This window comes from Cryptomeria japonica, chromosome 9 (genome assembly GCF_030272615.1).
Source record: "Cryptomeria japonica chromosome 9, Sugi_1.0, whole genome shotgun sequence".
Lineage (NCBI taxonomy): Eukaryota > Viridiplantae > Streptophyta > Pinopsida > Cupressales > Cupressaceae > Cryptomeria > Cryptomeria japonica.
The window spans coordinates 508,598,219-508,620,109 of record NC_081413.1 but is presented as its reverse complement, the minus strand read 5'-3'; the positions used below and the strand labels follow the sequence as shown (position 1 = coordinate 508,620,109).

The 21,891-nt window shown below is 36.6% G+C and overlaps 1 protein-coding gene across 1 annotated transcript in view; it reads left to right on the top strand.

Annotated features, from left to right (window-relative positions):
• LOC131046993 (GCN5-related N-acetyltransferase 3, chloroplastic) overlaps positions 1 to 17,775 on the top strand; it is a 142,923-nt gene extending 125,148 nt beyond the window's left edge. Inside the window, exon 4 of the mRNA XM_057980806.2 lies at positions 17,217 to 17,775. Within this exon, the coding sequence (XP_057836789.1) occupies positions 17,217 to 17,382 (166 nt within the window). The 3' untranslated portion in view covers positions 17,383 to 17,775. The remainder of the gene's footprint in view (positions 1 to 17,216) is intronic.
• Positions 17,776 to 21,891: the final 4,116 nt, after the last annotated feature.

Genomic DNA, 21,891 nt, shown 5'->3' with positions numbered 1-21,891 from the left:
GGGTTTTGATCAAATATATGGGTGAGCACTAAAGGTGGGGTGTTGGAAGTATTTAAATGTGTAGAAATTTGAGACTTTCACTCAATGTTATTATTAAAATGGACATGTTAAGAAGAAATAGGAGACGAGGATAATAAAAGTTGTCAGAACCATTGGAAATGGCAATAAAAATTAGATGGGTCAGAGAATTTACTTGTGCTTATCGGTGAGAACATAATGGTTTGAGAGGTACCTATTTGTCCACCAACCACACTAATGCAATGCTTGATCTCATATTGCACAGAAGTAGCTTGTAGCTTTAGTTTGAGGAGTTTTGCTATCTCAAAAGTTTTGTTATTAGGCATAGGAATATAGATCAATGTGTAAGCCACAAGATGGTTTGTGCCTTTGTGCCATTGTGGTATTAGAATGAGAAGATTTGATCAAGCATCCCACTAATTTTGAATATAAAGACGAGGGAACATGTACAACAAGAGTGGTACATGGGTTTGTGGAGGTTGAGAAGCAACTCATTAGCATAGGGGAAAGATATATTAGTGGTTTGTGCTACCTTAGAAACCATAAAAGGAGTCAATGCTATTGTTTGGGGCATTTTGAAGAGTAGGGAGGTCCTTGGAAAAAGGTGTTGCTAAAGAGGAAGCAATTAGGTGCTTCATTTAGTATAAAGCTACAAACTTTTTTTTTGTCTTATTTCCCATGTATTATTTGGCCCCTCTTTGGCAATCAATAAGGTGTCAAACATTAACAAGAAGCCAATAAGTAGAGTTGATGCTAACTTATAGTGTAGATAAAAAGGCCTCAAATAAATCTGATCAATCTTTACCCTAGTGCCTTGAATGATAGATCTTGGCAATGAGAGTCCAATGCATTAAAAATATGATTTGTGTGCTAGTTGAATAGATGATGTGAAATATGCATAAAAAATGAAATGATAAGGCGAAGTTATTTTTTTTCTTTTTGCTTCAAAAGTGAAATTTGAACTTTGAAGTTGTAAGTATTTTTTGATAGGGTGGGGGTGACCTTTGTAATTTACCAAAACAATTTTGAGACTCAACCTTTGGAATACAATTGAATTTCAATATAATTACAATAAGTAATGTTTTAGCTATTTTTCTTCTTAAGCATAACCGGGTCTGCCTATGATTGGAGAAATGCATGAATATGGGTTTTAGTTTGTTTCATTATTTCCTCTTGTGCAAAAATTGAAATGAAATACAGGGGAAATAGTAGTCCTATGTGTATCTCCTTTTTTGAAATTGAAAATAAGAGAAGGCCAATGCTCTATTGAGTGCCATGCTAACCCTTAGGAACAATAATACTTAGATGGTAGATGGGAAATTTTTGATAGAACAACACATAGAGCAGTATAGTGATGGCATATAAGCATAGTTGCATGGGTACTCGTACCCAGCCCCTGGGTACTCATACTGGAGACTCGGACACGTATCCTGCACTTGAAACTTGGTTGGAAACGTCTCCATAGAGAGGAGACTTCCCGCTAATGTATCCGCCCGTCTCCCACTGTCTCCATGCCAAACAAAAAAAGGAAACCATAAAATGTTAAAAAAAAAAAACACAGGCAACAAAATAATCAAAATGCAATACAAATGGTAAAAAAAAAACAACGCTCAAAACAAATGCAGGTCACAAGGATTTCTTAAAACTTTGCAACAGCCATTACTAAATTACAAGGTTGCATGGGTACTCGTACCCAGCCCCTGGGTACTCGTACTGGAGACTCAGATGCGTCTCTCGCACCGGAAACTTCGTTGGAAATGTCTCCATAGAGAGGAGACTTCTCGCTAACATATCCGCCCGTCTCCCACCGTCTCCAAGCCAAACAAAAAAAATGGAAACCTTAAAATGTTAAAAAAAACAAAACACAGGCAACAATATAATCAAAATGTAGTACAAATGGAAACAAAACAATGCTCAAAACAAATGCAGGTCACAAGGATTTCTTAAAACGTTGCAACAGCCATTAATAAATTATTATATTATATTTAATGTCATTATATTTTTAGAATTTCTATAAATTATTAAATTATATTTAAAAGAAATTGGCATCTCCAAGTACCCACGTCTCCTATTTTGAAAAAATAGCCAGACCAGTATCAACACCAGTCTCCAAAGTCTCCAAGTACCCCCGTACCCATGCAACCTTGCTAAATTATTATATTATATTTAATGTTCAATGTCATATTTTCAGAATTTCTATAAATTATCAAATTATATTTGAAAAAAATTGACGTCTCCAAGTACCCACGTCTCCTATTTTGAAAAAATAGCTGTATCGGTACCAACACCAGTCTCCAAAGTCTCCAAGTACCCCCATACCCGTGCAACCTTGATATAAGGTGTTGAATGCACAACTAAGAAGCTAAGTTGCCGTTCTTGGTATAGGGATGGCATGAGTATGTTGGTATGATTTTTTTTTTTCCTTGGGTATGTGTACAAGTTCGTATATATATATTTAAACTTTAAAAAATTTGTAATAAATAATACTCATAAACTCAATGTTCATAATTGCCAACAAACAAAATAATAAAAAATTGAAATACCTCAGCACTTGCAACAAAGAAAATACTAATGAAATTTAATGATTTGTTAAAGACTCAAATGTCAATACAAAATGAAAATTACATTCAATAATCAATAATCTTTGTATGACTCTTCAATGTGTTAATTGAGAGCATGATAGTCAACATTTGGTTTAAATTCATTTGAACCGCAATCAGCTACTATGCTACTTCCACCGCCCACATCATATGTAGAAGTTGCCTTGTTGACTTGGGCAAGCTATGCAATAGTAGCATCTAAGTCAACACCCTTAGGAGTTAGATCCCAATTCCTTGTCACCCCCTTGCTGTAATCAGGTGTCTTATGTGACAAGAGATGCAAGTTGGAGTGCACAAGGACCAATTCCTCAGCTTTTTTTTTGTTTTTGCACCCAATTGGTTGCATTTAACTAGGTGGATAAATGAGTATGTACTCCAATTTTTCTTAGCTGAAGAAAAACTTGCAACTCGTTGAATTTGCATACAACATTTATAATTAAATAACACATAATCTATAGCTTCGAAAGAAAAATGAAGAAGTTAATAAATTTAAAATAAAAAGATGCATACTTGAGATAAAACTGTAATTGCAAGATATTGCAAATAAAAATAGCCTTGTCCATGTAGCTATCACCATTCGTGAGAATCTTTCTTATAATTGTCTTGAAGAGCGCAAACATCATAATTATTTGTAGATATTGAAATGACCAAAATCAAACAAGACAACACTTTGTATATCTACATTTGGGAATATTCTTTTGAATGCAGTCTTGTACCTAGTAGCAACCTCTTCATCTCTATATGGTGCCACCCTCCTTGGCAAGGAAAGTATCTTTTTGCTATAATACTTTGGGGACAAAGAAAATGCTAGGAGACGCAAAGACGTGGTCATCTTTTTCCAATGGCCCACAAGGGTCCTTTGCTTCTGTTACGGTCATGGTCCTTCACTTCTGTTACGGTCTTTATTTTTTGAACCATGCACTCTATGCCATCATAAATCTCACCCAAACATGGTTGACTATTATTTGCATACCTAATCACACTCATTATGGGCTTAGTGAAACTCAAAATGTATTCCACACAAGCCCATTGTTCATCATCTAGGATCAATGCTTTGAGTTTTTTATGCTCTTTTTGTTCTTGATTGCCTCCATACACTCCAAAGAATGTTGATAACCATAGCGCTCAATGCCTCTTCCACCTTCACAAGTTGTCTCAAGATGATTTTGTGTGATGCAAATTGAGTCTCAACAACCTATCATGGTGTACAAAATCAAACAAATTAAAAATTAGGAAGTAGCAACTTAGCAAAAGTTTTGAATTTAAAATAAAAAATATACTCAAAAAGTTTAAAATAAAAATAAAAGCGCCATCAACAACTCCAAGTTGGAGAATGTCCTAAAGATGGCTTGTGACATGTGATGATTTGTCACAAACATTGAATCTCTTTGGCCTTTGTGTAGATTTCTTTGGCCCACTAGATCTCTGAGCCAATCTTTTACAATATCAAGCTTAGAGATTGGATGACACATGGTGCTTAAAAAATATACCCATATGTACCCTCCAGTACTAGACCTGCTTCCCTATGAATTTTAGCATTGTTTGTTATGACTTGGACAACATTTTCAGGGCTCACCATCTCAGTGGCTTGTAGCCTTGTACAAGGATATTGGAAATGAAAGTTTCATCCTTCACTCGCTCCTCACAATCAATTGCCTTAAAAAACATTGCCCCTTTCGGGTACATTGCAATGTCATTAATTAGTGGTCTGTTTTTAATATTATTCTATCCATAAAAAGTGGACACCCTTGTTTTGATCCATGTATTCTTGATTTCTCTCAGTTATGCCTCTAAATGGGCTTCTTCTTTGGCTAATAGGGTGGTACACACCTTTCATACCCAAGACTAATGTGATCAGCTGGTGCATTGGTAATTTTTGTTACCATATCCTGCCAATATAATTATCTAACAATTTTGAAAAGAAGCCCATTGCTATAAATGCAACGAGCAATGCTCTCATTTGCAACCTCCCTTGCCTTATTCTTAAAGGCCTTTCCAATGGCTCTCTTTTACGAGAAAGAAAGGGGGTATCCTCTTCTCAGGAAAATGATGGTGGCATGAAAGGATGTGGGCTAGTTGACTATGTTAAGCCACTAGGAGGTTTCTACAATCCTTTCTTAGGAAGAGGATGTGCTCTTTCCTTTTCTTTGCTACTTGCCATTTTGGTATCCTCTTGTTCTTTGATATATCCTATTCTTTGTTGCTTTGGCAACCATTTTTTATTTGGCCTTAGACAAATTGTTATTCCTAAGCTGGGAACTACACATAGGTGAGCTTTCACTTGACTATACAAGCTCTTGTATTCATTTCGACATTGGTTACAATGCCAATAACCTTCACCACTAGGAAGTTGGTCAATGATGGTTGTATGTCACCAAAGAGGTGATGCTGCATCAATTTTAAATGATCTCTTTGCAAGTGAGGCAACTATTGAATTAGAACTATTAACCATTTTGTATGAATACAACAAAATAAAAAAAAACATTGAAAATTTATAACCTTACAAATTAATAAAAACAGCATTATAAACCCTATATTATGTAGGAACTAAAACATTAAAAAAAACTAAAAAAATCTTGAAAGCAATTACAAGATCTATTCACCTTTAATGGATAAATCTTCCTCGTCCATCTCTCTCTCCTAAAGCAGAGTTCCAAGACTCGCTAGGACTACGAGTCCCGAGCCGAGTGACCCTAGCCAAGTCTCAGGGACTTGTTACTCTCCAGGACTCGCTCTAGTAAAAAATCACTGGAAATTGGTTTTTTGCCGAGTTCTGCTGAGTTTTTGCGGAGTCCTGTCGATTTTTTGCCGAGTCCCAAGCCGGGTCAGCCTTGCTGAGTCCTTGCCGAGTCCGAGTAGCATTCACATTCAAAGAAAAGTGCAGCTACCCTAAAAAATCAACAATGGCAGCTTGAAGGAAAAAATGCAGATTTTCTCATTTTTGTCTGTGAAACGAGACTAAATATATTAAGCCCTCACTTTAAAGAAAAATTAGGGGTGTAAGGGAGTTTTTATTTTAAAAATGTTATTCTTTTTTTCTTTTTTCTTTTTGTTTTTGGGCCCTTTTGACCATAGGTCCTTCGAGGTTTAGCTGGGTATAGCTTGGATTTGCCCAAGGTCCACTGATCCCTCGGTTCATGAGCAGACCTTGGGTGAATGCAGGCCATAGCTGGCCTCATACTGAACCCATATGTGGACAGGGGGCAATTCAAGAGAACCTAGTAATAGAGCTACGATGCAGAAGGAAAATCTAGATTGGTAGCTATAGTCAATATGTAAGGAAAGTGATAGCAATGGTGTTTCTCCAAGTTTTGGAGATGAGGGGCAACATGGATGGGAGCACTTTTCAGGGATGGCAAAGTTATTTCCAGATTTTGTAGACAGCAAGGAGACAGATTTTAAAATAAAATATAAAATTAAAATTTGAATTTTAAATTAAGAATATCAAGGATACCTAAAAATAACATAAATAAACCAAAACTTAAAGAAGGAAAAATTATAAAGCGTAAGCACAATAGCAATTCATTGTTTCGATAATCCATCTACTAGATTGATAATCATAGACATAAAATGAAAATTAATTTATATTGAGAGATACCATAAAAAGAAATGTTGCATCATGCATAGTACATAGGCACATTGATGAATGAGCTTAGAAATCAGTCATCATCCAATTGATATCTTGTAGAGCACTCCTACCCCCTCTTCCTCTTCTTCTTTTCTGGTCTAAGTTAGTGGTCCCGGTAGTGGTTCAAGTTCAGTTTTGAGGGTTCGGTTTATGGTTTCAGTCAAACTGTTTTGGGTTGGGTTCATTTTAGGTTTGACCATACAAAAACATATAAACATCAGAAATATATACATATTTGCAGCAATAATAAAGTCCAAAATACACCACACATTGAATCATATTATATAATAAACAAAACCATCATATTAGTAGTCAAATATTGGTACTCAAATATCATGATATAAATTAAAGTTAAAAAATAATAATGTCAAGTGTCAACAATCAGTCATAATTGATAAAAAATCGTATGGGTCTTCAAAAGTATCATCATCACCATCCATATTAGATGATGTAGGTATTGGTAAATTAGAAAAACCACAAATAGTGGCACTAGCACTGTCACTGGCACTGTCACTAACACTCTTATGCTTGCTAGTTGGTTCGTTGTCAACATAAAGTGCAGCAAAGTGGAAAGTGGAAGCATCCATGTCAATATACTTTGGCTTGATATCCCACTTCCTTGTGTTCCCCTGTAGCCACTTTGTTTGTGTGGTAGGAGCCACAAGTTTGAGTGCACGTACACCAAGTCCTCTGTAGTCAATTGCTCTTTACTGAGTGGATGGAGTATACACTCCAATTCCTCTCATATGCAAATGAACTAGCAACCTATCAAGACAAAATTAGAGAGTAAGATTTACAAAATATAAAAAGTTAAATAATAAATTATAATATATATAAAACTTCAAATATTTTTTATAAAACTTGCATTAAAATATTTATAACAAGAGGTCATAGGTGTGTGAATGATTGGCCATGGAAGTACCACCAACTATAAGCATTGACCTTATACTTGTCCTGAAGAGCATCAATACTAAAGTAGCTGGAGCGTGCAAAATCTCTGAACTCAACTCTTGTTACAATCAATGAAGAGTTTGCGAGGGGTAGTTTTGTATCCTTGATTGATTTCAACATCTCTGTATGGGGTAACTCTTCTTGTCACAAAAAGGAGCTCAAAACTATAAAATTTTTGGATTTAATGCAAAGACAAGAAGATGTAGTGGAGTGGTAATTTTGTTCCATCTCTCTTCAATGATTTTGTGTACTTTGAATTTTTTTCCTTCAAGATCTTGCTCTTTTGCATTTATGATAACTTTCATCTTCATAACCATTGATTTGACGCCATGATATATTTCACCCAAACAAAGCCCATTTTTGTTGGTATAACAGATCATACTCAATATGGGCTTAGTGAAACTAAGGAGATACTCAACACGATCCCACTTGATGTCATCTAAGATCATTTGCTTAACCTTTGCCCCCCATGTAGTGCTAGATTATCTCTATATGAACTAATTTGGGTTGATGACCATGTTAGAAAGTGCTTCACAAACCTTCGCAAGTTGTCTCAACACATTTGTATTGGAGGCAAAACGAGTCTCACAACCTGTTTCAAATTCAAAAATAAAATTAAAAAGCTTTCCAAAGTGAAACATATTCAACCTACCTTTAGTAGCTGTAGTTTCAAGAATTTTCTAAATATGCCTTGTGACATATGCTGTTTGGTGACAAACATTTAGATCTCTTCGGCCCCATCATACACCCATTTGATCCAATCAATTTTGGTGCCAATTTTTTGTAGCATAAGGTTGAGTGAGTGGATAGCACAAGGGGCCCCAAAAAATGTGTGAATAGTGCTCCTCAACAAATAGTAGTTAGTAATGAGTTGACAACCGGAATGCTCGGAAAGCAATTGGATCAATTGCTATCTTGGAAGATTAGCCGGTACCCCGTGGGTAGAGGTTCGACTCACCTAGGTGCTTTACAAGTTTTGGCATTGTTTGTTATAACTTATACAATATTTCAAGGGTCCACTTCCTCAATCACTTGACAAAGAATGTTAGCAATAAATGCACCATCCTTCACCTCCCTTTCACAATCCTTTGATCTCAAGAACATTGCCCCTTTAGGAGACATTGCAATAACATCCATCAATGACCGATTTCTTGCATCTTTTGATCCGTCAAAAAAGATGGATACCATTGTTTCAGCCCACAAATCCCTTATGGGCTTCAAGGACTCTACAAACTTCACCTCCTTTTCCAATAAGGTGCTATGCACCTTCTCATAAGTAGATCCCTTGTACCCTTTTGGAGCCTCATTAATTGCTTTCACCATTTGTTGTCAGTATGGTGAGCGCACAACATTGAATACCAATCCATTCACATAGACACATCTCCCTATGTAATAATAGGCAATCTCTTGAGACACATTATGAAATGGCATTTCTATCCATCCCTTTGGTCTCTTATATGTATAGGCTTGAGGTTTCTCTTCAAGTGTGGACAAAAATGGGTTCTCTTTGTAGGTTGAACATTAGAAGGTGGTGGTGGTGGAGATCCTTTCTTTAACAAACGATGATGTGATTTATTACCTGTTGCTTGATCTATTTTTTCTTGCTCATCAATATATGGCGTACTTGTTATTTTGGAATACCATTACCATCATTTCTCGAACAAATTTTGATGCCTTGTCAAGGGATCTTGTACAAATGTTTTTTCACTCTATGAGCTCGAATGTCTAACATTACATTAGTTTAGGTTTGTTTTCAAGTAGGGTTGGCTCCGGGAGCTAGAATTTATGCCATTGTAACACTTAAGACAACAAGTTCAATAAATAGCACATTCAAAGAATTGAAACAAATAAAAACAAAAATATATAAATACAACTTAATTCATTTCAAAAAATTAAGCATGTGTTATAAACACCTAGAAGAATGAAAACAAAACCTTCAAAACAAAACAAGAGAGTTCATTTGTAAACAAAAATGCTGGAAGAAAAAACAAAAACTTAAAAAACCATACCCATTTTGAAGAAATCTTCATCTACAATCTCCTTGGCAACAAATGAACTCTTGCAAATGCATAGGAATAGCAAACCAACCAGCTTGGAACGTTCACTGAACAATCTTCAACTTTATTTGTGCAATGGCAAGCAAGAAAAAAAGCTCAGCAATGAAGGATAATATATTTGTTTTTCATTCACAATATGAGAAATGAATTTGTTTTTGTCTTTTAGATGTCTTGTATACTATGTTTTAGAGTTTGGGCAGTCAAATTGCACTTTTTGGTAAAAAATTTAAAAATAGGCAAAATTCGCTTGCTGGGAACATGTACTTGCCAAATTTGCCCCAGGTTCACTCAGGATGGACCTGCGGGAAAAATTAGGACTTGCAGGTGAACCAAATCTGGACCAGGACCTACACCTTTCAAAGAGCAGATTGGCAACACAAGTTTTGGTGAATGCAAAAAAGCAATGGGCAAAGGTTTGAACTTTTTAATGAAACAAGCTTAAAAATCAGTTATCATCCAACTGATATCTTGGAAACTGCTCCTTTTCGTCTTCTTCCCTTCTAGTAATGCAAAATTAGCAATGGACATGGGTTTTAAAAGGTTTTTGGCATTGGGGCACCTGTTGGAAATGTTGTCATTGATATCAAGGGCTGATGTGGATTGTTGGAATGTTGTCTTTGTTAGATGGATATGTTATTCAGGTCTTTAATGTTAATTGAGTGTGTTGTACAAGGTGGACATTCCTAGATCCTTTCCTTTGACAGTACTATTGCAAGTTGCTTGAGTTTGTACTTGAAGCCTCTATGTTTGTGCATTCACCAGCCTAGCTTTCCTAGCCTTACCTTTGGTTCTGGTCACCTCGAATTATTTCAATATTGCCTGTCTTCTAAAGCCTGGTTTATATTGTGGTCCCCATCTTTCGTCCAAGTCACAGTTGTTGCTCATTCATTGCAACGAGCTCATTATAGGCCTAATAGACCTGGCCCACTTCGAAGTTGTTATAGTGCACTATGTTGACAAGTGTCGTGTTATCACATGAGCGCATACTGCAAAGGTCAGTGCTTTGTCATTGTTGTGAAGCGGCATGGTTAAACATATGTGTATATGTTTTTTATGAATAACGTATCCAGCCGTATCCATATTGGGGGTCTTAAAAAATGGCCGTATCCGTATCCGTGTCCATGCAACTTTGATGACAACTGATGAAGCATGTCCTTCAAGCTAGAATATTCACATCTGGTCAAGGCTTGGATTGCCATTGATTCTGCCCACAAAATTCATGATCAATGGCTGATATTCAAATGCATTAACGGTACGATAGGGTTTAGAAATTCAAATGTAGATATGGCCAACTCAAGGGTTTAATGGATGATTTGAATTTTTGAATAATCTTTTGGCCAATCTGTTGCACATTACTATAATGAATTTAATCATTCTAAGGCCGAGTTCTAAATGGAGTTAAAATGTGTGGACAAATATTTAATGAAGAAATTTTTCAGGCAGTTGGGACAATTGTTTGTGTGTGTTCTCTGTGATGTGCAAAATGTTCCATCATTTGTTGCAGAGCAAAACAAAACAGATGTATTACAAAGCAATTTTAGATTGGATTATAGCAGAACTTGTGTGAAGCAGAGAAGACTAGAGATAATCTGAATTGGAGCAGAGCTAAGCAAAGATTTCAGTTGTTCATTTGAAGGTGATTTCATGCAAAAGAGGTTGGTGCCTCCTATCAGAAGAGATTGGTGCCTTTTACTAAGTTGGTGCTCAATTGTGGGGATTGGTGTCTCCATCAGGTTGGTGCCTGCAAATTTTGTAAGTGGGGGTTGATGTCTCTAGCAGGTTAGTGCTTGCAAACATTGTAAGATCATTTTATCATTTTTTGTGAGGTTGGGTTTGGACAGTAGATCCAAGTAGTCCTTCAACGTGCTTTTCTCTCAAAATGATTTCCACATAATTTGGTGTTCCTCTTGTGTGGATGTTGTATTTTTTCCATTCTTATGCTTGTTAAGATTTAGATAAGCAAAATATTATCATACTGATTTATTTTGCTCCCCCTCCCCCTCTCAGTATAATTTTGTGCTCATTAGCACCTTGGTGGTGCCCCCTATCACACCCTTTTGCGGTTTGATTTGTTTAAGAATGTTTTTCTTAAATTCCTTTTTGATTTTCTTATGCGTTTTATGTGGGGGATACCCTGAAGTGTTGGGGACGGCAAGGGAACATTGGGATATGCAGGGACACAAGGAAGCCCTGAAAAGGACCAGAAACGTGGGACAATGCCCCTTTCGAGGGAATGTTTCGGGTACATCTCAAAAACTTTCAAAAACTAAGCCCCTTGGATTTTTGGGCGATTTGAAATGTCACCCAATGAACAACAGAGAAAAGAGGAAAGTTGAAGCAGACATGGAGGAATCCAAATTAGTCATTCAGTGCTATCAAATGGAAAAGTCAAAGATCAAAAGGTTCACAAGAGCAGAATAATGTTTAGAAAGATTGGCTAGTAACCCCTGGGAGGGCAATAACTCATTTCTACTTGGTGGTAGAGCAGGATAAAATGTCTTTTAAGAGTTACCAATGAACTTCTAGATATTTGGTACTAAGTTTTCATTTTCCTGTTTTTGAGGTTTGTTGCTGTTGGAAATAAGCCACACCCGGACCGACGATGGACTGGTCCTAGAGGGGCCAAAAGCTCAGTGGTAGAGCACTCCAACAGCGTATGGAAGGTCCTAGGTTCGAGTCCTAGCTGGTCCATGTCTCAACATGGTATCAGAGCCAAGTTGGTAGAGAAATAAATAAAAGATAGTGACATTTTTAATTAAAATTCAGACTTGCATTTAGAATCAAAGGAAGAACAATCATGGTGAACAGTGTTAGAGTGGAGGATAGACTCGAAGGCGCATCCAACTTTGTCTCATGGAAAATTCGAATAACAAAATTTCTTCAAGAACTTGAATTGGATGCATATATAGAAGAAGACACAAAGATGCTCGAAGACGAACTAGAGAAAACAACCTGGAAAAGACACAACAACAAGGCTAAGAAAATAATAATTGATGTTGTTAAAGATCACATTCTTCCAACCATATCAAAACTAACTATAGCTTATGATATGTTCAAGACCATCCAAAATACATATGAAATAAATAATGCAAGCATATAGCTTACTTTAAAACAACAATTAATGCATATCAACATGAACAAAGGAGAAACAATCACATCCTATTTCATGAGGATTTTAGAGTTGAAAGACCAATTGTCAACTATTGGAAATAATGTAGATGATTTGGAGCTATCTCTAGTAGCACTTAAGGGACTACCTTCCAGTTGGGAATCCTTTATTCAAGGCATTAGTGCTCAACCGACACTACCGAAATTCAATCAACTCAAGAACAATTGCACTCAAGAAGAATCTCGACTAATTACAAGAGGGATGGGTCCAAACAAAGAGGGAGAAATTCAAGCACTACATGCTAACACGGAAGAAAAAGAAGTTCAAACGGAAGAGAGGAAATAATCACAAAAACAGAGGCTTCTTCAAAATTCAATGCTACACATGTGATAAATTTGGACAAACTCACAGGTTCTGCCCAGAAAGAAAGAAAGCCCAAGCAACCATAGCTGAAGTCAAGGAGGTAGAGAATCATCTATTCTTCTTAGCCTTATCAAGCGAACTAAATTCAAACAACATATGTGGATAATCGATAGCGGAGCATCATGACACATAACCGGATTTAGAGATCAATTCAAAACCTTTGAAGGGCACTCAACTGAAGAAGTTACAATTAGAGACAATTCTACCTATCCAGTGAAAGGAATTGGGACCTGCTCAATTCAATTAAGAACAAGAGTTACATTACAATTGAAAGATGCTCTTTTTCTACCGGGTATCAAAAGGAATTTGGTCGCTATTTCAGGACTAGCTGGTCAAGGATATTGCGTCACCTTCCATGAAGATAAAGTTCTACTCTGGCCTACAAATTCTAACATAAAGAATGCTATTCCTGTAGGGTCTAGAGATGGTAGTTTATATAAACTATGTAATGCTCAAAAACATGCACTAAATCATGAAGTATCTAATTCTAATGAAATTTGGCATAGAAGATTAGGACATCTTCGGTTCAGTGCCCTACCTTCTATAGGAAAGATCACCACAGGATTACCTAATCTAAAATCTGATCATGTTGGAACTTGTACAGGATGTGCTCTAGGGAAGAACTCAAAAGGGTCCTTTCCTTCAAGTGAACACAAATCAAAAGTTGTACTAGAACTTGTCCACACTGATTTGTGTGGTCCAATGTCATTACCATCACTAGGGAGATTTTTGCATTACGTAATATTTGTTGATGACTACTCTAGGAAAACTTGGATCTATTTCATAAAAGTCAAAGAATCAAATGAAGTGTTATTGAAATTCAAAGAATTTAAAGCCTTAGTGGAAAATCAAACTGGGAAGAAAATAAAGATTCTAAGATTAGATAATGGGGGTGAATATATCTCTGAAATTTTTAAAGAATTTTGCATTTCTGTTGGGATTAAGAGGGAGTGTACAGTACCTTATAATCCTCAACAGAATGGAGTCGCAGAAAGCAAAAACAAAACCATCATCGAAGCCGCTAAAGCCATGATGCATGATCAAAATCTACATATCTCATTCTGGGTTGAAGCCTCAAATACAATTGTGTACATTCAAAACAAATGCCTTCATTCAATCTTAGAGAATATAACACCTGAAGAAGCCTTTACAGGGAATAAACGAGATTTAAGCCATCTAAGAATCTTTGGTTGTCACATGTATATTCACGTTCCTAAAGAAAAGAGGACCAAACTAGAACCCTCCGGGAAGAAAGGCATATTTGTTGGCTACAATGAAACCACTAAAGGATACACAATCTATATTCCAGGACGAAGATCTATTGAAATCAGTAGAGATGTCAAATTTGAAGAAGATGCCTGCTTATAAACTCCCTCTAAGTGCAGAAGATGATCAAATCACAGAATCAGATGAAAATCTTACAATTGAGAATTAGAGGAGAATAGCATAGAAGATCATGAACCTCAATCATCTAATTTTGAGAATGCTGAAAATCCTAACAACAAGAAAAGACCACTATGGGCAAGAAAGATGATTGAAGAAAATAATGTGGAACCTGATAAAATCTTCAGAGAGAATAAGAAAACAAGAAGTCAATCATGCTATGTTGCACTCATGACCGAGCTTACAAAATCTGAACCATCAAATGTTGAAGAGGCTTTAACATGTCAAGCTTGGAAAGATGCAATGATTGAGGAATACCAATCTATCTGAAAAAATGATGTCTGGGACATTGTACCTAGACCAAAAGACAAATTAATTGTCTCTTCAAAGTGGTTATTCAAAATCAAATATGCACCAGATGGTAGTATTGAAAAACACAAAGCCAGATTCGTTGCCAGGGGGTTTTCTCAAAAGGCTGGAATTGATTACGAAGAGACATTTGCTCCAGTTGCCCGATATACTTCTGTAAGAACCATTATTGCCATTGTAGCATCTAAAGGGTGGAAGATACATCAAATGGACGTAAAGACCGCATTTTTGAATGGTGTTATTGAGGAAGAAGTATATATAGAACAACTTGAAGGCTTTGCTACACATGATAGAAACCTCTATGTGTGTAAACTGAAAAAAGCTTTCTACAGCCTTAAGCAAGCTCCCAGGGCATGGTATGAAAGGATAGATAGTTATCTCTCCAAGCTAGGATATTCCAAAAATGAAGCAGATCCTAACATATACTTCAAAATATTGGATGGTGACATGTTAATACTTGTTCTCTATGTTGATGACTTGTTGATAACAGGAGAAGATCATCTTATTGCAAAATGCAAACAAGATCTAGTGGCTGAATTTGATATGACAGATCTAGGTCTTCTGCACTATTTTCTAGGTCTAGAAGTATGGCAAAAAGAGAATTATATTTTCCTAAATCAAGGAAAATACACCACTGATATCTTGACCAAATTTGGTATAATGGATTGTAAACCCCTATCCACTCCAATGGAAACAAATCTTCATAAGCTCAAAAGTGAAGCAGTAGATTCATATCCTATAGATCCTACATACTATAGACAAATTATTGGATCTCTTATGTACCTGGTAAACACTCGCCTTGATATTTGTTATGCTACTAATGTGTCAAGTCATTTCATGTGTGAACCTAGGAAGATTCACCTAGTGGCTGCTAAGCATATTCTGAGATACTTGCATGGTACTATTGGACTTGGTCTGAAGTATGAAAATGTTGAGATACAACATGGTATCGGAGCCAGGTCCAGGCTAGGAGCCCCAAGCACACGAGAGGTGTGGCTTAAGGGGGGTGTTTCTGTTGGAAATAAGCCACACCCGGACCGACGATGGACTGGTCCAAGAGGGGCCAGTAGCTCAGTGGTAGAGCACTCCAGCAGCGTATGGAAGGTTCTAGGTTCGAGTCCTAGATGGTCCATGTCTCAACAAGGTCTAGGGTCCCAACCCTAGATTTTTTAAGCAAAAAGAAAATGATTGCAATGGGATTAAATATAATGTTTGGTTTTTTATTGAAAATGACTAAAATAGGATTAAAATTCCTTGAATATAAATTTCTCGTGTATAACAATCCAATTGAGAATAATACTACAAGCAATTGAGATCTAAACATGCTTGGGTGGATAAATATTGTTTGAAATTTTTTAACTTCTATCTTGAAAAATAATAATTGGTTGGAATTCAATCTTGTATTTGGGTCTTTTGTGTTTTGATTCATTTATTAATCTGTTCTTCCAAAATAAATTAGTCAAATAATTGGTAATTGTTTTATATCAGGCTGTTGTAATGTTCAGTTTTACATTGTTTTGTAATTATCAGCAATATATACAAACACATTTCTTTATGGCATTACACTAAATTATATTTTCTATATCTTGAACACCTACAAAACTGATACATGTTATGTTACAACTTACAAGTACTTTTGTATGCTCATTTTTAATCAAGAAAACAATTCAAGGCTTGACTATGCTTATTTCACTTTTGCTAATATATACTTTTAAAATGGTGATGTTGAACTACTGAATGACTCCCATGAATAATTGGTATTGTTTTCCTTTTTGATTGCTGACACTAGGCAAAGCGTACATTGCTCTTCATTGACTTTGGTTGTAGGTTTGGTTGCTTCTCTAATTCTTTGCATGGTTCTGGTGAATGTTTCAAATTATATTAAGAGAAATTATGGTTTGTTTAAGAAACGCATACATCTCTTTGGCTTGGGTTATATGCTGTCACATTCCTCAATAACATTTCATCTAAGAGCATGTGTGATACATGTGCCATTTTTCACTCATTTTATATTGTTTAATAGAATGCTTCATCTTATCTCTAATGCATCTTATTCACCCTACATTAACATGATGCATGTACACATTTGTAATTGTTTGAATACATTGCATATGCATATGCATATCAATTATGAGTGTTGTTGGAGGCTAAATTACGTGAAAAATGCAATTGCTCATTGGTATACAAAACCAAGGTGTTTTGATCTCAAATGGATATTACATAGGATCTTAAATAGGCATTGCATATGTACAGTTAGAAAGAGGATAAAGACTGACTTTCATTTGTATATATCTAGTATACAATAGACATTATTCTTAACCATTCATTACTAGTAGTCACTTATTACATGTTTGCTTGAACCACTGAAATCATTCGACAGTGACATTGTAGAAACTTTTAACTATTCAAGCTTAATATTATGGTGCATTATTAACATTTTTTATTCTCTCATTGTAAATATGGTGTGCTTTCCTTTTGTGTCTTTATTTGTGAAAGGTTTAGGGGAAAGGTTGAAAGAGGTTGTGAGGGTTGTAGCAAGAGTAGGGGAACGGAATGTTGGGGAAGCTCATCATTGTTTGTTGATGCTCTTTTAATACATATAGAAAGCCATGCTTCACTTTTCCACTTATATGGCTACTACATTCTATTATTTTTAATGATTGTTTTCCTTAATGCAGACCATTTTTTCAGGCTTGTGGATTTGCTGATGATATCTTAAGCTCCACAACAATGATTTATTCTCGCAATACTACAAATTGTAAAGAAGGCGAGTGCATCAAATACTTTGGTCGGAAGCCTTTGTTGGTTCCTGCACCATTGGAACCATTTTCATTGAAGAGATAATATTGTGTATTTTCTTATAAGCCATTATCTTTATTTGCACAGAATTTAATGTCATCTAGGTGAAAGTTGCATAATAGAGTAACTGAGATTACATATGCTACATGGTGAGGAAGTGTAGCTGATTTTGAACTTTGAATTTATATTGAACATTTTAGTTTTCATCGAAAAATTTAGAAATGAATCCCACACTATACACCTTTATGTGTTTTGCCGCTTTTCACATGATACTTGTATTTATATATACATGGAAGGGGTTCAATAGTATTATACAAGTGCCCATTAATTCCATTGATATAACGAGATTTTCAGTGGAACTAGTTTTATTATACTTGAAATGTCAGCAATAATGTTGCGTGCATAATTTTATATTACTCGAGTTACGAGATTGTTTTTTGTGTTGTTTACCATCTAGAAGTATAGAACGTAACTCAATAATTACTTCGTAGTGGAATTATGTTTCACTTGTTAAAGCACTTAATGATATCTTCAACGCGACTTTGTCTTTTGGTAAAGAGAATAGTCCCATATGTCTTTGTGCAACTTAGGTCTTTATGGTTCACTCTGAATGGACACTATTGAAATCTAATGAAGTCCAACAACCAAAGAACAGGCTTGAAAGATGTGTTTTCTATGTGGTAAAAAATGTAGAGAGAATACAAGTAAAGCAAGTATAAGCCCACAATGGTTGAGAGCGTAAAAGAAATAACAAAGATTCAATAAAGCCAACATGATTAAATGCAGTAGTTGCAAATGAACATTAACTCTAATATTTATTTGGGAAGATGCTTCACGGGAAGGTGACCCAAATAGAAGAGAAGAAAAAAGGAGATTTTGACAGGATGTCTAGGATCTTCTCAATCCATATCTTAAGTGGAGTCATCCAAGCCTCTCAAGTTGAATACGAATGTTAGTTCTCATTGAGAATTTAATAGAAAATGAAGAAGAAAGGAACTACAACACTCAATAATCCAAGTTTGAGTCCAAAACTTCATTGGAATTATGTGAAGTCAATCTTCAAGCTAAAGATATATTTGAAGCCAATCCTTAAGCTACAGTTGCTAACCCAAATCTATATTTCTAAGTAGGAAAATAATTAGATCAAAAGGTAGAGCTTCTGCATTTACTAAGACACTACTATCAGGAATATGAATCCAACCTGAAGGACACCAACATTAGCAAAAACAATCATATGAGAAATCTTAGTTATATATCACTATCAACAAACTTTGGTAGAATTTGCGTGTTTAATGACAATGCGTACAACTACAAACTTTGCATAATCTATATGATTCTTCTTGCCATGATAATAATAAATGTGTTTGTATCAGCACACATATAAGGATCTGGAAAACTAGTTGTTTCGGGAGTAAAGTCCCCCCAGATAGAAATATGTTGATCAAGTTTAGCATTCAATTGTTTTAAAGCAAAATTTTCATAGGACAAATCCTCAATTGTACCATCATATTATTTGCTACATTTATTATAACAAGTAAACCATTTTCTTAAGAAATATACTAGGATTGGAAACATTAATACATAGGAATCATCATTGTTCATTGTATGGTGTTGAGACTCAAACTTCTCAAAAACCCTGTGTGAGCATTTAAAAGGTGTGATGGTCCATTTCTCTGCTTCCTTCATGTGATCAACTGCGTGCAATGGAAGTGTGCCCTTCATTACTCGAAGTTCCTTGTCTTTGGGCTCTATCGGTGAGTGGCCATTGCTTGGTTGGGGGGAGAAAGGCTTTAGTCTTAAGTGTGATTCGAGTGGTTGTGAGAAGCAAGGTCAAGGCGAGGAGACTATCTTTCAGCGACACCATATTTTGAAAGGGAAATAGGACTTGCTGCTTCCTCCCTGTGGACAAAATGACTTTTGAAGGCCAACAACATGGCATAAGCATGGGGCTCATGCGGTTTTGGGGAAGGGGCTCGTGGAGAAGGTTGATTCTGGAAACCCTACTCCGGTCCCTGACCAAAACCCTAGGAAAAACTTGAAAGCGGCTTTGTGCATGGATCATAAGATTTCAAGTATGGTAGATAAATCCCATACACTCCATCTCTTCGATGTCATAGGTAGTCAGAACTCTCACTTTCCTATTTGTGCTTCCTCATCCACCCCAAAAATTTGTTTGGATGAATTAGTCGTGGATAGGGAGGTTTTTTTAATAGATCATGCTTTGATTTGTTGCTTTACAAAGACATGGTCCTAATTGTGTGATTTGCACGCTTGGGTTACTGAAAGTTGGAAGGAATTTTTGGTAGGGGAAGTTAGTATTTTCCCATGTGCCAAAGGTTTTTTTATTCTGGAGTTTGATACCAAGAAAGAAATGAAAATGGTGCTAGAAAATGGCCCTTGGACTTATCAAGGGGTTTTTTTGTGTATGAAGCTTTGGTTTCTAGATTTTGACCCACACACATAAATTTTCTCTTTTGCTTTTTTGTGGGTGAGATTTCCATACCTACCCATTCAATTTTGGGAACTGGACTGTCTCAAGGCCATTGGGAATGGTCTTGGCAAGTATCATTGCTCTTCTCATGAAACCATCAACTACGAAAATTCAATGTGTGTCGGTATCTGTGTGGAAATGGATCTGGACAAGGGCCTTCCAATAGGGATTTTACTAAAAGGAATCAATTGGTGGGTTAAATTCCTTTCAGATGTAGGGTTTGTTTCTCAATGGAACATTCAACATCCCATTGTCACAAACAACACTTTGGGAGTTCCTAGGTCTCAAGTAAGCTGACGTGGTGGATAGGTGCAAAAGCTCAACATTACATCATTCCTCCTAATACTTCCAAGGTTTCAAATCGGTCTCAAGCTGCTTCAAAGGTTAATTTGGTTTCCTCTACTCCCAATGTGGGTCTTCCTCCTCTTCCAATCCCCCAGTTGGAGCAGGCTATGGTGGTAAAACCCCTTAGTACAATGGTTGATTCAGCCTAGTTGAACTCGGGGCTAGAGATTTCCCCCAAGTGTTTGGGGATGGTAGGAAAAAAGGGTGGGGAAGGTTGTGTTGCTAAAGAGGGCAACAATCGGGATAACCAAGGATGGACTGAAGTGAAGAGGAATAAGCATACCACAGTTTCAGCAATCTTTAAGTTCTTCTAGTAAAGAGCAAAATGTATTATCTTAGTTTTGTATTGCAATCCTTTGGGCTGATTTTCTGTTGCTATAAGTAGGGATAGTAGTCTAGTTTAGTGTTGTTTGTTGCATTCTGTTAAGGGGGTGATCTTTTGACCCACGTGGGTTTTTTGTTGGGGATTGTATGGGGTCTGATGATGACATGTATATATCAAGGGGATTTAGGCCACTTTCAATATTTGTAGTTATCTTTGAATGTCAATAAAATTAATCTATTATCGATATATTAAAAAAAAACTTCTCAAAAACTTGAAAACTAATTTTCAACTTGGATTCAAACTTCTTGCAAAAACTTGCTGAATTTTAAAAATTATTCAAAAAAACTTTATATAAAAATCTTATCATATTGCACAAATATATCAAGATAACCTCAAAGATAAGTTGAAGCAAACATGGAGGAATCCAAATTAGCCATTTAGTGCTATTGAATGGAAAAGTTGAAGATCAAAAGGTTCACAACAAGAGAATAAGGATTAGAGAGATTGGCTAGTAACTTTTGGGAGGGCAATAACTCATTTCTACTTAGGGGGTGGAAGTGAGAATGAGAGATAGAGAGGGTTGGGGGTAGGAGGAGAGGGTAGAGGGTAGAGGGTAGAGGGGCAAGTATCAACAAAGGGAGAGAAGGAGAGAGGTGAAGAGAGAGACATAGTAATTAGGGGGAGGGGGAGAGGGGAGAGAGGTGTGAGAGAGAGAGGATAATAAGGGGGAAAGAGAATGAAAGTGAGAAAGGGAGGGACAAAGAGTAATTAGGGGGAGGGGTAGAGGGGGTAAAGGGAAGTATCAATAAAGAGAGGGGGGAAGAGATGTTAGAGAGAGAGATAGAGAGAGGTAATTGGAGAGAGAGAGAGAGAGAGAGAGAGAGAGAGAGAGAGAGAGAGAGAGAGAGAGAGAGAGAGAGAGAGAGTTGGGGCAAAGTGAGAGGGGGAGAGAGGTGTGAGAGAGAAGAGTTGGGGCAAAGTGAGAGGGGGAGAGAGGTGTGAGAGAGAAAGGGTAATTGGGGAAGAGAGAATGAGAGTGAGAGTTGTGGGTAATTAAGGGGTAGGAGGAGAGGGGGAGAGGGGAAAGTATCAACAAAGGGAGAGAGGGAGAGATGAGGAGAGAGGTCTAGAGAAAAGGTAATGAAGGGGAGGGGGATAGGGAAGTATCAACAAAGGGAGAGAGAGAGAGAGAGAGGGGGGGGGGTTGGCGGAGGGGGAAGTATCAACAAAGGAAGAGAGGGGAGAGATGAGGAGAGAGCCCACTAATTATCCCCTCTCTCTCTCTCTATCTATCTCTTTGTAGATACTTCCCTCTCCCCTCCCCTCCACCCTAATTATCCTCTCTCTCTCTCTCTCTCTCTCTCTCTCTCTCTCTCTCTCTCCCTTTGTTGAT